General features: G+C 47.1%; 1 protein-coding gene across 1 annotated transcript in view; it reads right to left on the bottom strand.

Annotated features, from left to right (window-relative positions):
- AP1S3 (adaptor related protein complex 1 subunit sigma 3) overlaps positions 1 to 15,528 on the bottom strand; it is a 45,197-nt gene extending 29,669 nt beyond the window's left edge. Inside the window, exon 1 of the mRNA XM_081142179.1 lies at positions 15,395 to 15,528. Within this exon, the coding sequence (XP_080998305.1) occupies positions 15,395 to 15,508 (114 nt within the window). The 5' untranslated portion in view covers positions 15,509 to 15,528. The remainder of the gene's footprint in view (positions 1 to 15,394) is intronic.
- Positions 15,529 to 18,178: the final 2,650 nt, after the last annotated feature.

Below are 18,178 nucleotides of genomic sequence, written 5' to 3'. Positions count from 1 at the left end.
CAATAAATGTTATAGTAAAAAAAGAAGCAGCAAGGATCCATCATCATAGCATCGTCCAAGAAAACCTCCCTTAGCCCACTTATTGATGAGACCAACAATCACGAAGTAATTGCCACGAGGACTAAACATTTAACTGAACTCAAAATGAGGAAATTAACATTTAACCTTTCAACTGGCTACCAAACATCTGTTCTTCCAATACATTCGACATCACCCCTCCCAGAAAATAAGACAGAGAAGAAAAGCAATCAGGAAACAAGTAGCAATCGAAGGGAATATTCTGACCTCACAGAAGGAGGCTGGGCTGTGGGTGTAACGCACCTGAGTCCAGAGAATTCCCAATTTACAATAAGCAGACAGCAAGCTTCTGAGGCACCTGAAACTGTAGGTAAGTACAAATGTAGGAGCTTCCTTAACACCATTCTTTGGGGGTAGCCATGGCACTTTCCCCCTGGAAAAACTGAAGTTTTCATTTCCAAGCCAAGGGGTTGAGAATGGGGGTCCCAGCCCTTGCCGCCCATCTCCTGACGTCTTTACGATCCTCCCAGGCGTGACCCGAGCGCCAGGACAGCGGCAGTAACCCCAGCTGCAGAACCCCACAGTGAGTCACCAACTGATCCATCAGCTTCCAGAGCTCACCAGCAGCTTCCACAGCAGCGCTTCTCTGCGTGATTCTTGAGAATGATGTGACAGAACACGGTCGGACATCAAGATGCCTTCACACCTTTGACCTGACTCTTCCCAAGTCTGGACTATTAACTAGTTCACTGGGTTTCCTGCATGTCACTCAAAGCCAGTATTTTTGGGGGGCGTTTTTTGGTTTAGAAATTAGAAAAGAGCTATACGGATCTAGAGTGGAGAGCGACGTTTTAAATCTGTGTACCCACTAAAAACCCCAATATGATAGACCAGAGAGTTCCCAGAATGCTAAAACCAAGTAGAATCGTGGGTATAATAAAAACTCAGTTCTAGAGAAAACACCACTTGCCCACAGACAGACACATGGCTGGTAAGCTGTTGAGTCAGGACCAGAGTCTGGGGACCTGGATCTCAAATACGGTTGTCTTTTGACCAAAGCAAAATGCAAGCATTCCAAGGCTGTACAGGAGATCTCTGGCTGCCAATAATAACAAAAACCCAATCTTCACTTCAAATGAATGTAATTTAGTTTTTGACGTTAGTTTCCTGGTGGATAGAGTCAGTAAAACAACAGCATTGATTCTGAAAGTAAATATCAATGTCCTATAAATCTCACTGGAAAACCTTTGACTATCTTTTGCTATAAAACTAAGGACTGTCATTGGTTCTCCTTGCTTGGTAAATTTTAGTTATGGGCTCAGTGTACGTGACACATTTCCTTTGGGAGGACGAGTTTGGAGGAGCTAATTCTGAGAGAAACCATGCAGGGTTGATTTTGGATGCAATCCAAGGAAAGCAGAAGGACTGAGTTAATTAATTCTAGACAGCCCCAAGTAATGATTCTTTAGGGTCTGACCCACCTCTCAGATAATAATAATTTTCCCTCCTAAGTTTATAAACCAACTTCAGATGCCTATGGACTGTGGTACTAACCGACCTAAAATGCATGATACACAATATGTAAAACCAACGTAACATGTGAACCTTGTAAGAAAAACGAAGGCAATGGGTTCTAGTTTCCTAAGAAATTTAAATTTTTTTAAATTTCACAGCATAATGCAAGCACATAAATCATTCTTATGTATACATTACTCCACTTTCCATGGAACACACAGAACTACCAGAATGAATTTTGTCATCAGTTAGGTTCATTGGTTAAAGTAGGAATGTAATGTAATATATTCAATGATAAACATCTATGAAAGATAGTGCGTGAGTACTCCTTCCATTCTCAAGCTTTTGGAAAAAACTACTTCAACTGGCCACTTGTCAAAAATATATCAAGAGATCAGATGGCCCTTTCTGAGCAAAGCCAGTGTTCCAGGCCGTGAAGACACAATATTGCTAAGAGAAGCAGGAAATGTGAGTAGCCACAGGCATCATGATCATAACCACCAGCAAGGAACAGATAGTGGACATTCACATGAGGCCATGGAGATGTCCCAGAACACCCATGTCAGTGACTGAGCTCAAAGGCTAGGAAATGGCAGAGAGGGATTCCAACACAGACCTGTCTGACTCTACAGCCTGAGGTCTTCCCACCAATCAAAGGCAGCCTTCATATGCACACAGTGCAGAAGGGACTGATGGTTACACTACATGAATCTTTTGAATCTGAGTTAAACAGACACATAGAGTCAACAATACTGCAGGCTGTTCACAAAAGACTACAGGTAATCCCCACAACTTGGGAATTAAAATAGCCCACAAGCAGTGACATTAGCCCTCTGTAAAAGACACGGACCAATCAACATGACCATGACATGGTCACAGTATGATATGGCTACAATGACAACCAAGAAATGTCTCCAGGATCTACCCTACAGTGGCCTATCTGAAGAAAGAGGTATTAACAAAAGTGGTTGCTTAGCATCTTTGAAGAAAAAGACAATTTGGAAGAATTTGTAAACACATCTCTAGGGGAAAAGGTGTTTTGTCTGGCTCCTATGAACATCTGCTCTTAACAGTTTACCTAGAGTTAGCAGGCACAATGCTGAGCGTGTTTAATTCACATATCTAGGTGATGTACCAATACTGAAGATTTAAAAAAAACGTTATTGGCATTTAGAAGACATTCCCAGTGTCATCAAGCTATAGATGGCAGGGCTAGGTGTTGAATTCAGGTAGAATTCTACAGTTTTTCAAGAAATGCCCAAGGCCTAAGGATAACCTGGAAGAGAAAGGGGTGTTGGTAGGCTTCCGGAAAGTATATGCCAAAGTTTGGATTTCTAAGCATTGCTTTAGGGAGAAGATCCAGAAAACCTAGCAGATTCCCAAAGGGGTCTTTATCCTAGAAAACTCTAAGAACCATTGGCTACTTTGAAAATGAAATTATTTAACTGTCATGGATTTAAGCTTCAGTCATGGGAAAATAGTTTAATACTATTCTAATTGCCATGAAAGTAACTCTAGGGCTAAACAGTTGATTGTGAACCTGACCTCCTGCAAATCTCTACACGATTTCCTTTTTGGGCCTTTCCCTGCTCTTAAAATGTGATATGCTTAAGGGTGGGCAGTGAAATAAACGTGCATTGGCCGGAGGGCATCTTTTCCCTGCCTGGTGGCCTCCAGCTCCTTGCAAGGGGAGCCAGCCCCAGACCATGCCTAGCACAGAGCAATCAGCCATGTGTGGACAGGGCTGAAGATGGACTTCATGTCTTCCATTTTGAACACTTCTTTTTTCTTTCATTAGACCTGCCAAATAGTATGCATTTTTTAAGGGAAAATGGAACAGATATTTTGGGGTCACTTTTGCTGGCAATTACTGTTCTTTACCTCATCCCGTAGAGAAACAGGCAATGTAAGAAAAGTACACTCTACTTTCTCACTTCTTTCCCTTGCCCAACATTTTAAATAGTTATTTTAAAATTCAGAAATCTAACCTAATGGTAGCAATGTGTAGTTACAGAATAAACTGTAGTCATCATCACCTATAAACACTTATGGCAGTTGGTAATAATGCTGATATTTAATTATAAATCTTTCAAAGGTGCTACAAATAAAAATATCAGCCCGAGGTGTTTTGGTCAATTATTTCTCAACAAAACTTGGAAGAAGAAAAAAGATGCATTGTAAAGAAAAGGAAGCCCTACTCTGTGCTTATCATATTTCACAGTTAACAAACAAGATTTGTGTGTCTTTTTTGGTCACTTTTGATCAAAGTCCAAAATTTTTAGTTTCCATAGTTAAGCCTCTCATACAGAATATAGCTGTAAATTAGAGGTATATTATAGAAGCACTCATGTTGTAAATACTTGCTAAAAATATAATGATTATACAAAGTTAGTTACCTTAAGTATTCTGTTCTTTGAACTCCTACTGATAAAATACGATTATATTCACTGGCTCTAAAAACGAACGCACGAATATGGGGTTTAGAAGCCGTTATTTGTTTGTTTGTTTTGTTTTTAAGTCTTAATGTAACTCTTGTTAGAAAGGTTTAGTGTGGTCTTTAAAATATCGGTGTTTGGCCCTGCTGCTGACTTATGGGGAGCAGAGATTGCAACAATGCAAATTTTATCAGCACAATCTTTGCTAAGCTAGTTGCTCATTTCTTTCTGTTATGATCTGAGGCACTTTCAATATTGATTTTACTAATAAATATGGATAAACATCAGTTAACCAGACAAGTCCATGATTTCAAAGGAAGTCAGCTTTAAAAATGTTTTTTTCTCAGATGGAAAATTATTTATCTTGCAACTGAGATGGGATAAACGCCTTTTTCCTAATGCTTTACACAAGAAACCTTAACTGAAGTTTTTGCATTTGGTCCATTATGTTTTTAAATGTTTGATTCTTAAATAAGTTTAATGGTTTGAATTTTAATAGGCAATGGCATTAAGCTGCTTAGCAAAGAACTATTTATTGCCTGAATTTTCTTAGAAAATGACCATGAATGTTAACTAGACTTATTGTGGTGCTCACACCACAGTATATACACACATTGAATCATTACACTATATAACTGAAACTAATAATCGCCATAAAGAAAAAAGAAAATTTTACAGCAATTTGATATTGTCCCAAGCTCATGATCAGTAGGCTCATCTCAATAAAAAAAAAAGGTGTAAAAAAAAGTGACCATAAGCAAAGACAGGTTCAAGTTCTGCTGAGATACGGATGTGATTGTTTAACTTATCTGATATAAAAGAAAACTAACATAAAACTATAAATTTCACTTTGAAACTTCACGTCAATCCCATCTCCACGTGTGCATTCTGCTCCTGTCATCCGGAAAAACCAACAGAACAGAGGTTTAGTTCGGGTGTCTGTCCCAGCGGGCCCGACAGATGACAGGGACACGATCTCCTCTGTCAGTCAGCGTTCCCCACCAAATGACTCCCCTTTCTCAGGAACAACATTTCTGGGGAGTGTGTGTGTGTGTGAGAGAGAGAGAGAGAGAGAGATCGCATTTTCTGAACTCGCTCCCCTGTGCAGCCACACTAATCCACTTGCTGACCCTGAAACGTGTCTTTCTAGAACCCATCTCTAGCCCCAGCTCCCTCCTCCCCGTGCGGGAAAGATGCCCCGCACCCAGCCAGGTGTGTAACAGCCTTTCAGACCCCCCCCCCCATGCACCCTAACCCTTCCTGGCTGCATCTTCATTCTCAACGTCCACGAGAGGCCCACAGTTGGAGGGGGAGCACCTGCCACCCTCTTTATACCTTTTCCCTCCCCGCAGACAGGAAGAAGCACAGTCACTTCTGCTTCCTTTATGTCTCTTAATACCCTCCGGTCCCGGGTGCGGATCCCAGCAGGCATTCGGCAAATGCGTGCCCACAGCAGGGTTACAGTGCTGTGCTACGCCTGCGCTCAGCCTGATTGGAGCCAAAACTGCCCTTAATACAGTCAGTGCCCAGACACATGCACAAGCAGACGAGCGAGCAAAGCCACGCTCCGCACACAGTCACACGAGCTCTCTGCTGGTGTGGCCATGGCCCTTCGTGCCAGCTTCGGACGTGAGGGCCCCACCTGCGAGCTACACCCAGGGCGAGCCCAGCTCCTGATCCGCAGTCACACAGGGACACGTGGATTGACCGTTGAGCCCCAGGTCGGCCCTGCTTCTCACTCTGATACTAACGTATGTTATGACTGGAGAGGCACATGATTTTCTTGATGCTGATAACAGGGCGTGAGAGCCAAAAAGAAGTTTTAAGATTGTATCTCGGGCCCAAGCTCTCCTGGCGTGACAGCTGAGGACCTGTCCTGGAAAGTTAGGTGGCCTGGTGAAGGTCACGACATAGTGGGGTGAAGGACCTGAATCCCCTCACCTTCTAGTCCAGCAATCCTTCCAAGCACCATGTTCCTCTGTCTTTCTAGTAATGTTTGCCTTAGGCTGCTTTTCAAAATAAGCTTCCCCTCTCAAAACAGATGTTCATGTTTTGGGGGGAGAAAGCTCAAGGGCAGACATACAGGGTAGTGGAGGGAGATAACAGCAGATGGTTTTCCAGAGATAAAGAAGGGAAACTAATCCACTCAGAGACAAAATACACACACACTCACATCCCTAAGTACACCTGTCGCTTCAGCAACATCGAGCCTTGGCTGCTAAGGGGACAAGTTATCTCAGAAACCATGGGGTGGAGAGAAGGGAGGGTCCTGGTGGTAGGCTCAGGAGGCTCCCGGGACATGCATTCCCTCCAAGCCACTTTTCTGTGCTCCTCCGGGACGTGCATTCCCTCCAAGCCACCTTTCTGTATGTCTACGGATTAACCCCTCCCACTCACACACTTGTCCTGACACACGCACCCACGCTCTCTTCTGAAAAGCTGGAGGCAGGGTGGCCTGAACCCCTCCCACGGCCTCCTGCACGGGTTCCCTGCAGCAATTCCAGAATCCAAACAACGTGCCTCAGAGCTTCATTACCCACCCCCGTCCGTGCTCGGCTTGCTATGCATGTGAGAAATTTCTTCCCAACAGCACTGTTTCTTGTCATCAGGAAACAGATCTCAGACTTGTGGGTTTTTCTTTTCTAATAGCCTCCCCAGTTAAGAACACAAGGATTAGCAAGTAGAAAAAACGACCACCTGAAAAGCGACTCATGCACTGTGTCTCCATTTAACATTTCCTCTGGACAGACTAATCCACTTAGATTGTATCAACACTACCTCTTGCTTGGCTAATTTTGTCTTATAGTTAACTATGCCTCTAATTAGATTTTTTCTCCTGGAGTCTTTTGAGAGGCAGACTGGCCTTTGGTTCTGTTTCAAATCTTTCGAGGAAAATAAAGATACAGGAAATAGGGGGCAAAAGTCCCAGGCCATTTTCAACATGACTTTGAAGTTGAATCAAACATTAATAACTTGGGATCCAATTCATTTTTCAAAGTGATGGGTGTTTGATCTTAATGTGAATTTCTGTGTGTGATCAGGAACAACTTTGTTCAAGAGGCTTAAATATGCTAAGCTCACACCCTGCATGCTAATGACCACTGAAATGTGTTCATTTGCTTCCTACTGCGGCCCACACCGAGCTCATTAAAAATCAGACCCCAGGGCCTTTATGCCTTGATAATGATACCTACAGTTAAGAACAGAATTTGTTAGGAGGGGGAGGTGGCACATCCATCAGATTCTTTCAAAGTTCAGGTTCAATCTGACCTGCCTTGTTATATGGTCAAACCTCCCCAAGATTGCTGATGTAGACTCCATTATCTGAATGCTTAAGGTAGTAAAACCATGAGGCCAAAAGATTGCTGATATAGGCTAGATTATCTGAATTCTTAAGGTATTAAAACCATGAGGCCAAATGGACTTTGAAAGGTAGGACTCACACTTAGAATTGAGGACTCGACTTCTTAGTAAAGAAACTGAAGGCACATGCTTGTTTAAGAGATAAAAGAAAAACGTTCTAGACATACATGGAGTTTTGAATCACATTTGGAAAAAATGTGATCTTAGGATAGTCCTCTCTCCCACCTTCCTGGTATTTGCACTCTATGATATTTTGTTTCTTTATTTCATCTATTGGAATGAATTCCTCAGGAAAAAAAATTAAACCTTATGAACCATTTTTAAGTGTTTCCTATTTAGCTTTTTCCTATTTCTTTGAAAATAGCCTAGCTCACATTATGGAATGAATTTCAGGGCCCCGTGCAAAAGTCTTGAACTGGATTCTCTCGTTCAATCCCCAGGTAACCAGAGGAAGTGGCCAGATTAGGAGAGGTGTGAGCCATGTGCCCAAAGTCACGGAGCTTACACACGGGGCCTGGGGTGTCCGCCTCGCCACATGTCGCCCCACCTCCACATCACACCGGGTCCCATGCCCGCCTTTAGATGAGATAGGCATGGGCTTCGTGAAAACCTGTGCCGAATGCTCCGTGTGTCACAGGACGGAGAGGCGTCTTCTGACAGCATGTCCTGTCACCTGATAAAATCTTTACACTTCGCTTCAAAGAAACATTAATTTTTTTTCAGGCCTCATAGCTTCAGCTGCAGGATCAAAAACTGTTACCCTGATTTTTTTCTTTTTTCAAGGAAAACAAGGAAAGCAGCAGACACTGAAACTGAGGGCAGAATAATTCAGTGATATTCTGCATCTGGTACCAGATCTGAAGGGTCTTTTCTGAGGATTTTAGGGATGTGAGTTCCCAACTTGCTGGAATGTTCAGCTATTCACTAAACGCAGGGAGGCCCACCCAGATCACCTACAAACATTTCTGTGCTTTACTGATTCAGTCCTGGGAAGCAACTAGAAATATTATTCTACCTCTGTTACCAAAAGTTTCAGTCACTGAAGTGAGAAAGATGGCTCATATATTTTCCCCTCAGCTATTCTCCGTTCTCTTATGAAAGTAAAATACAAAATACAATGAGGAGTTCTGAACTCTAGCCAAGAGCCCAAGCCCAAGTTAGCGAGAAAGAAAGAGAAGTCCTGTGCGTGTGTGTGTATTTTAAGGGGACTCCCTCTGCCACCATCCCAACTCCAAACACATCCAAGCTTAAGAAATTATAAAACATAGGTTAAAAACAAAACAGTTTTGCTCGAGAAGTAATAAAAATGACATATTTATAAAGTCATTGTTACATAATTTAAAAGATAAACTGACAAACAAATAGGTCCAGAGACATGGGACAGACCGGGGAATCTCAGAGAGCAGGGGGTGGAGAAGGTGGGAAGGGATTAACCAAAGAATTTATATGCATATGTGCATAACTCGTGGACACAGACAATAGTAGTGAGGGCCTGGGGTGGGGTGGGGCCTTGGGGAAGGGGTCAAAGAAGGGGAGAGAAACAGGGGCCATCTGTAATACTGTCAACAATAAAACAAATTTTGAAAAAAGGTATTACATTCAAATAGAAAATACTGAAGCGTCTAATAATAGACAGATGGTAAAAAGTGACCGTTTTGCCACCCCAGATGCTTACAGCCCTTCCCAGAGACAATCGCTGCCTCTTGAGTTCCTCCTGGAAGCTTTCAGTTTATATACAGGCGCATCTGTGTGTTTATTTTACACAAATGGGGGAAGAATGTGCAGGATCTAAGCGGACAAGCTACGCCACACCTGGAAGAACAGGCAGGCGTGGGAGGGGCTGGGGAGCCGTGGTGTCCTGGCCCAGGGCTCCTTGGGGACATGGAACAAGGCATGCCTGCGGCAGGACCATTAATCTGAGACTAAGTGCAGGGAGATGCTCTGAAAGCCGTGTCCAGTCGGAACCAGTTCAGGAAGTGACCGTGCAAAGGCCGAGCCCCCTGGAGGAATGGCCAAGCTCAGGCCAAGCAGGGTAGGGGGTGTCAGCGCCTGAGGTACCCTCAAGGCCAGCACTGTTCCTGGGTCCACCGGCCTCAAAAGGTCCCCACACCGCCACCTCAGAAATGTCACAATTTCCATAAAGTAAAAGTGAAATGAGGATTAGCCTAGCGTTAGAGTATAATCCTCTTCTGTGTGCTTGATACAAAATATTGAGAAAGTTTACAGAACTTGCCGCCGAGAACGGGAGATCCAGGAGAGAGCGGAGCTCCTGGCTCGCTGACACAGTCTCTGGGGCCCAGACCCAGGGCTGGTTTCTGTGGACACTGAGCCCTGGGTTCAGAGAGCACCACACCTGGTTTATGGCTCTGCTGTCATCGCCTGTAAATTCTCAGTAAACTTCGAACAAGGGCCCCTACGTTTTCATTTTGCATTGGGCGCCACAAATCCCATAACTGATCATGCCTGGAACACTGCCTAGCACGGGGCAGGGGTCCGAGGTATTTGTCCAACATACATATGAGTGAGTACATGGAAGTTGCCTTAGAACACGGGCCAACACACTATAGCCTGTAGGCCAATTCTGACCCTCCCTTGCTTGGCCCTCCCTTGTTTGGGTAAATAAAGTTTTATTACAATGCATCCACACTCATTGCACCTTTGTCCATGTCTCTCACTCTACAATAGAAGAGTTGAGTGAATGGTGACAGAGACTACAGAGCCCACAAAGCCCAAAGCATTCACAGTCCAGCCCTCGGCAGAAAAATTGTTCTGGCCCCTGCCGTAGAACTTGAACTGTCTTAAATTTTCCTACCCAAACAACTGTAACAGCAGCAAAGGCAGGTAGCCTTGTGAGACCAAGCCTTGTTGGCCTTGAGCCACTGGCCATAAACAAGCTATTTCTTAGGCTTTTATCTTTTTTTTTTTTTTTAATATATCTTTATTGATTTCAGAGAGAGGAAGGGAGAGGGAGAGAGAAACATCAATGATGAGTCACTGATCAGCTGCCTCCTGCACACCTCCTACTGGGGATCGAGCCTGCAACCTGGGCATGTGCCCTGACCAGGAATCCAACCGAGATCTGATCTCCTGGACCATAGGTCGATGCTCAACCACTGAGCTACGCACGGCCAAGCAGGCTTTTATCTTTAAAGTGTATGTGAATTTTACATCTTGGACCCAAATATATTCATGTTTTAATATAAAAAATACATACTTTTTAATCTAAAAATGATCTGGATGAGTAGTGTTCATCCCCTGAGGTCCCCTCCACACCTGTGGCAAGGATGTGTATAAAAAGGGCATGAGCACCTCAGTTTGCAGACCATGAGCCTGGTTCCCCTCCCAACAGGCCCGGGTGGGGTAGAAGGAAGGACCCGGGAGCATTTCAGCATGCACTGAAGCTCACTGCATGCCCATCATTTCTTATCAGCCCCACAGGCCTGCTAGACAAGCTCCAAACAGGACATTCAACAGAGAACCCTGAATGTGTTTACCCTTGACAGAATGTACTCGGCCTACACCCCATGGCCCTGAGCGGCTAATGAGCGATGGCATTATCTCCCCCGGGTCGTTTCGGAAACTCTTTAGAGAGAGCTATCCAGGGCCCAGACCCATCTGTGGGGAAGTTTTCAGGCCTGGGGCTTTATCGGAGACTTTTTGGAGCCCACCTTCCTCATAAGGGTCAATGGCATTTCGTTTCTAACTTAAACAGTTTGCGGTATAAATTCTTAATTTATTCGGCTATTAGCAGCCACGCAACAAGCGTTTTCTTAGGGTGCTGGTGAGACGGTTCAGTACAACACTGAGAATGCGAGGGGCATCTGCCTCTGGCACCCGCGTCCTGTTCCATCACGGCCCAGGACCCGGGGGCTCTACGTGACGATTGTGGAGTTTCTCCTGGGTAAATGGCTAGGACACTTCAGGGGAACAAAGAATGCCATCAGAAGTGTAAGATGTGCCAGGAAGGGAGACGGTCAGGGGCAAGGATAGGCGCCAGGGAGGAAGCAACCTTAGCGAGGCCTCGGATCTCTGGGACAATCTCTGGCTGTAGTAACAACCACCGAAAATTGGAAGGGGTTTGTTTCTGTTCTGTTTTGTCTGAATCTCATAGATACAGAGAACAAACTGATGGCCACCAGAGAAGAAGGGGTGGGGACAGGGTGAAAAAGGTGAAGGGGATTAAGAGGCACACACGTCCAGGTATAAAATAAATAAGCCACGAGGATGAAACGTAGAGCCCAGGAAACAGAGCCAACAATATCATAACTTTGTACCGGGACAGGTGGCTACCAGGCCGGCCGTGGTAATCACTGAGCAAGGCATATAAGTGTCAAAACACTATGTTGTACACCTGAAAATAGTAATAATATTGTATGCCAGCTATAATTTTTTAAATGAAGGAAGGATTCATGGAGCTATCAAGAAATGCATATCTTGGGGAACTCGTAAAGGGATTTTCTTTGTCTGTGTGAGACGGGAGGGGTAACTTTATCTATTATGTCTGTCCACAGTGAAATTATTCATGGGACCTGAAGGGACAGGCGTTGACGATACAGTGTGGCAAGCACGCAGCCTGCTGACCATTCCCTTCCAGCTGTTGCTAGTAAAACACCACATAAAAACTGTAAGCTATTGTCAGCATTTGTCACAAAAAAGAGTAATGGGAACTCGGAAGTAACAGTTCCGGCGAGAGGCAAACACAAGTTTCCCTGGTGTTATTGGGACATCTGTGGGAAGGGAAGTGGGTGAACCCTCTTGGGACAACGGAGCACCACAAAGGGTCACTTCCCTCCCGATTCCCAACCTCCTGTCCCTCGAACCAACCGCTGGCCAGCAGCCCAGACCCGGGCCATAAGGGGAGGAAAGCGCCCATTACAGTAACAGACTGCTTCACCCTCAGACTGGAGTTTAAATTGCCCCAATAACTACACACTGATTACCATTCACCTATGCCTCAGACAACAATCTCAATGTGCTGGGTGGGGAGGGCGGTCGTGGCAGGATCTACAGGTTCACAGCTGGGGTCTCCCCCCCTCAATTCCTTTTCACCTTTCCTGTCTATGTAATATAAAGAGACTGCAATGAACATGGGAAATGGAATTATCTGAGTTAGGAGAAGGGGGTGCTCATGCTGCTTCGAGCTAACATAGATTCTGGTCAAGAAATGGCTTCACAGCTCAGCCTGGGAAGGTCTCTCTCCAAAGAAGATTTCAAATCAGACCAAGTAACCTTTGAGGTCTTCAGCATCCGGCTCTCTCAGTTTAGATAAATAACATACATTATGAGAACTGGATCTGCAACACAAGAAGATGATTACTAATATTTCAAACGGGCTTTCCATTTAAGTTTCTTTCCACGGTAGTTCACCCTTTTAGTTCACAATGTGGTTTTAAAAGTCACCTCAACTTTTCAGAAGCATGTGGCCTGCATAAAGCAAAGTCATATTGCATTTTTATTAACAGTATCCCCAAAGCCTTTTAAGCTCTACCCTGTAAATCCTCACTGCTATCTTCTTACGGGGGGAAGAAATAAAGAAGCAAATGAACAAATCCTTCCACTGCCATTTCAACCGTTCAATAGCAAATTCTCCCCAGTAAGGTGTTTAAGTGCACTGGGCTCTGAGCTCCTGAAACACAATAACCCTAGCATTGTTTTGTTGACCAAGGCAGAGATTTCTCAAACAAAGGCAGGGTGCAGAAGTATGAAGCTGATTCATACAATATGATTCAAATATAAACACAGCTCCAAGGTGCATGAGGTATGAAATCTCTGTGCTAGGAACCTGGGTCACTGGCACAATGGAATCCAGAACCACTTCCTGTGTGTACATTCCAGGTGGGATGCTATGAGCACCTCTGGTTTCCCAGAGTAAGAGTTGGCAAGAGTCAGGAGTGGAGCGGGACAAAGACAGGGGGTTACAAAGTGGCCCCGGCTGCAGGGCAACAGGGAAGGCCACCCCTTCTTCCCTACCACGTGGCAGTAACAAGAGACATCAGTCACGGAGCACTTACAGTAGGCAAAGCTGCTCTATGCACTTTCATCTGCGTTAACTCACAGAACCTGTATCTGATTCCTTTACACTCTTAAAAATAGACAGCCCCCCAAATGTTTGTTTATGTAGGTTGTAGCCATATGTTACATATGTTACATTTCTGGCTCGGGAGAAGACAGCAGGAACTCCCCTAGCTGCTTCTGCACTCAATCCGTTGCACTACCTCAGGTCACAGTCATATTTGCCTCAAGAAAACTCCATGTACAGTCACATGGGAATGAACATGAACAGGGCAGATAATATCATGTTATCATGAAAAAAGTTTGGCCTTGTGGCTCTCTGAAAAGTCTCAGGGACTGCTAAGGGTACCCAGATCGCTCTTTGGGAATCCTTGCCTTATGAGTTTGGAACAATTATTATCTCCATGAGCAAGCTGTCACAGAGAGGCCAAGGGCTTATCCAAGGACACACTGCTAGAACAGGTGAGAGCAGGTAAAAGGAAAAGGGCATAATAGTTACCCTCATCTGGTTGTTGCGAGGATCGAGATCCTGAATGCAAAGGTTTATTCATCCCTCTTGGCCTATCACAAGTGCTCTAGAACGTGAATATTTCCTGTTAGGCAAAATCTGGTGGAATGCCAGGGAAACTTCGCACATTTCTGACCGACTGATCATATGACACCAGCAAGAAAAATTAAATCTCCACAGCAGGTGCTGTCTAGAGCATGGACCCTGGGATGGAAGCAGTCTTTTGCAACTCAAACTCCAGGGCCTCATTCCACCCTCCCTTAGGCAAATGATGCTGGCGGCCTGCACTGCTCACTGTCACCCTGTTCCTTGGGAAACCTGAGCAAGCCAAGAGAGCTGCTCCATTATTTACAGCCTCCTTTCGCATCACGCTGTATTTACAAGGAACCCTCAACAGACAACAACGGCGTCTCTAGTCTGTGCAGCCGAACCTCTCCTAGGAACTGGACTATGGTCTTCCTGTCCGGGGGCTCAGCTCTCCATTGCTCTCCTTGTCCACCAGCTTTCTGGACCCACATGGCCCTCCAGTCCTGCCGGCAGTGGGCCACTTGAGCAGAGAGCACCAGGGGCGTGTAGGTCCCTTTTGTTCCTCCTCGGATTTGGGAAGTGAGTTCACCTGGGGAAGTGAGTCTAGTGCAGTTGAGGCCACTGCACTCTCAAAACTCTCTGAGGCAAGAGCAAGAGGCGCCTGGAGCTGTTGCTTCCACCCCAGTGCAGACCCTGGGATTTGTCACACCTGCAGCTCTGCAACTGGCCTTCCTGTTTTCACTTTGACACCTCTCCACACACACACACACACACACACACACACACACACCCCAGTCTACTCTCCACCAACATCCAAAAAAAATCTTTTAAAAGTATAGAAGGGATAAGCTCAGTTTCCCTGCGAAAACGCTCCTACGGATCCCCCAGTCAGTTGGAATAAAAACCAAACTCCTCAGTTGGTTTATGGCCCTGCCTCATTTGGCCGGCCCACCTTTCTTGCTACAAGCAAGGGTTTCTTCTCTCTGGCCTTTGCTCCCCCTGCTCCCACCACCCATTGGGCTCCTCCAGGACCCCCCACAGCTCAGGTGTCACCACCTCCTGGAAGAGGCCTTTCCCGCGCGCCCCCGCCGCTGACTACCTCTCCACGCCTGGACGCCGCTGTGCCGAGACAGCGGAGCACTTACTCTCAGAGGCTGTCTGTATGTTCCTGGTGCATTACGCGTCTCCCTCCAGCCACACCTCCCTCCTAGAACGTGAACCCCAGATTGCAAAGTCTCCACCGGGTCCCCCCCCCCCGGTATCCCCAGCGCTCAGCCCCACGCCTGGCACAGACTGAGCGCTCGGCAAGCGTTGCTCGAATGAATGAAGCAGCGGCGCCCGGTGGCCGCGAGAGTCCGGGGCTGGCGTCCCCGGTGCCCCGGCGCGTCCGCACCGTCCCCGCGGCCGAGGGACCGGGCAGCGCCCCGCGGAGCCGCGCGCCCGGCCGGGCTCCGCAGGTGCCTCCCGGGAGCGCGCACTCCCGGGGCCGCGCCGCCGCGCGATCGCCCGCACTCACCATGATGACCCGGCCGCCGCCGCCCCGGCCCGCGGAGCGCGGAGTGGCGAGCGCGGCGCGCGCGAGGGCGAGGGAGGGCGAGCGCGGGGCCGGCGCGCCTGACAGGTGAGGCATCCGCCGCGGACCGCGCTGTTTCCCACAATGCCTCGGACGGAAAGTTTGCAGGCTCCTCCCCCGGGCCCCCCTTCCCGCGCCCCGCCCGCCCCGCCCCCCCGGGGGCAGCTCGCCCCGCCCCGCGCCGCGCTGGCGCCCCAGGTGCCAACCCACCTGCGCGCTCGGCTGCTGCGCGCCTCGCCTGCCCGCGCGGGGCTAGGGGCCCCCGGGTCCTCCCTGGAAAGCCCCGCGCGGGGAGCCCCGGTGGGGGCGGCCTTCCTGATTCTGCCGCGCGAAAGTGTCCTTCCTTCATTCATTCGACAAACGTGCGTCAGACCCCGCGGAGAGATGTCCCCGCGCCCCTGCGGAAGCTGCCGGCGCGCCGCCCGAAGCGCGCGTCCAGGGAGCGCGGGCCCGCGCTGGAATCGGCTTCTTGCCCGCATATATACATATATATATATATATATATACACATATATATATATATGTGTGTGTGTGTGTGTGTGTGTGTATATATATATGTATGTATGTGTGTGTTATATATTATACATTATATATTATATATATATAACTGCAATAAAAAATATACAGGTCATTTTAAACATCCGGTTTTAAGAGGCGTCTCCTAAAACCGGCGCTGAGTCTCCAGTCTCTCTCCTCCCCCCTAGATTTTTCTTGAGTCTAGAGTTTTTACCTGGGGCGTTAGGAGTCCCAAGCCCCCAAATTGGAAGAGCTCTCAGTGCACGTTTATGTTCTTTTGGGGGGGTCGATTGGTTTTATCAAATACCTAAAGAGGTCCACGCCCTTCAAGGTGGTGAACCTTTGCTTGGGTGGTCCCTGGAAGCCAAAACTGGTGACAGTTCTTCCCAGGGTCTGCTGGGCGCCTTCCGCGGGCTGTGTGCCCTCTCGGGTGACCTGGAAGTGAGGGCGCTCCGTCCTCAAGCGCACCGAGGCCGCACCTGCCGCGGCGCACCCCGTGCCAAGCCCTGCAGGAGAAGCTGGGGCTGCCAGCGGGGAGCAAACCACCCTCTTTCTTCTGAGGCTGAGAGTCTTTTATAGGACAACTAATCAACAAGTAAATAAGTAATTACAAAGTAAGAGCCGTGCTAAGAAGGTGAGAAGATTACAAAGACGACGTGTGCCGGTTGCTGGGATCCGCACAGGGGAAGCCACATTTATTTCGCTGGGGGTTCAGGGAAGGCTGCCAGCTAAGGAGGTGACGTGAGGCCTGGAGATGAAAAGCCAGTGCTCAGGAAAAAATAAAAACAGAAAAAGAGTTAGCTGTCCTTTTCAAAAGACCCCAAACAAGGCCTCTGTGGCTAGAATTAAGTGAGAGGAGCTTCAAGAGGCCAGAGGGAGCCAGAAAGCAATGGGTCTTTCCTACATTAGGGCATCATATACACTAAAAGCCCCCAAGACAGCAACAGCCTCCAACCTCAAAGTTCTCAAAAAGCTCACTGCCTCCCTGTCCCCGATTTTCTGTTGCTACACACCTGATGGCCTCCGCTTCTGGTGTGTGGCATCTGCCAGAGGGCTGGCTCTGAAAGAGAATTATTTAACAAACCCCCAGTGATGGAGTGAGTTTGCCTCCTGACAGATGGTCCACACTGACTGCAAACTCAGGAGAGCTGCTTTCTAAACTCCTAATTCTCCCCCCAGGGTCCATTTTCTCACCATCTCGGACCTTTTGGCCTCGCTATATCTGGATCTCCTCTTTCTACCTAATTTCAAGGCAGGGCTCAGCCCTACCCCACACACCTTGCTGATCTATGTAAAGTACCTAGAGCCTCTGCTTTAAGGGTTTTGTTTGCTGGTGGAAAGTGATGGGAAGACTAAAGGTGAGTTTTGAAGCTGAAGAAGCCTCAGTGCTCTTGCCATGACAATTAAGTAAAAATTAAAGCAGGACAAAGTTCCCTGACTGCGTGGTCCATGTTAGGGAAAGTTAGATGGAGAATGAGGGGAGTTTAACTTAAATAACTTTTAAGACTTTAATAACTTAAAGACTATTAGTATTCCTTGCCTTCCCTCACGACCTTGCTGAGATAGGCCGTGGACAGAGGCTCTCCTGGGCTTCTCCCCCTGAAGCTCTTCCCTCCAGATTCTCAAGTCACGCCCCAAATAGCTCTCAGGGCTGGACACTTCACATAGGTTATCTTACCTGGCCGTCAAGATGACCTGTAATTCAATCCGTGGTTTGCAAATACTTTCTCCCATTTTATAGACTGCCTTTTAATTTTGTTGATTTTTTTCAACACTGTACAGATAAGAGCCTGAGACTCGGGCAGTGAGGCCAAAGCAGGCAGACAGCAACCGGAGGCAGAGCTAAGCCTGGCACCGAGGCCCCAGGGCTCAAGCTGATTCCCTCGGCGCCTCACACCTGGCAGACCCCTCAGGACAGAGCACTGGTGTTGAGCAATGTTTATTCAGAACATTCGCCCATCTCAGCACATTTTTGAGTCTTGACTCCCCTATCTCATCTTTGCTCCCTTTCAAACTCCAGGCTCTGCATGAGGTCTAAGGAGGCCAATCCCACGGAGGGCCCCTCCCGCAGGCCCTGTAACTCCAGATGTTTCACTGCGAAGAGGGGGTTCCCTGGTCCAATTCTGATGAGGCCTTAGTATTCAAAACCTGCTGTCTCAGTGTTAACCTAAAACTAAAAGGCCAAAGTGAAAGGCAATACGCGTTTATTTG

Source organism: Miniopterus schreibersii (genome assembly GCF_964146895.1).
Source record: "Miniopterus schreibersii genome assembly, chromosome: 7".
NCBI lineage: Eukaryota > Metazoa > Chordata > Mammalia > Chiroptera > Miniopteridae > Miniopterus > Miniopterus schreibersii.
This window is presented reverse-complemented; position numbering and strand designations above follow the sequence as displayed.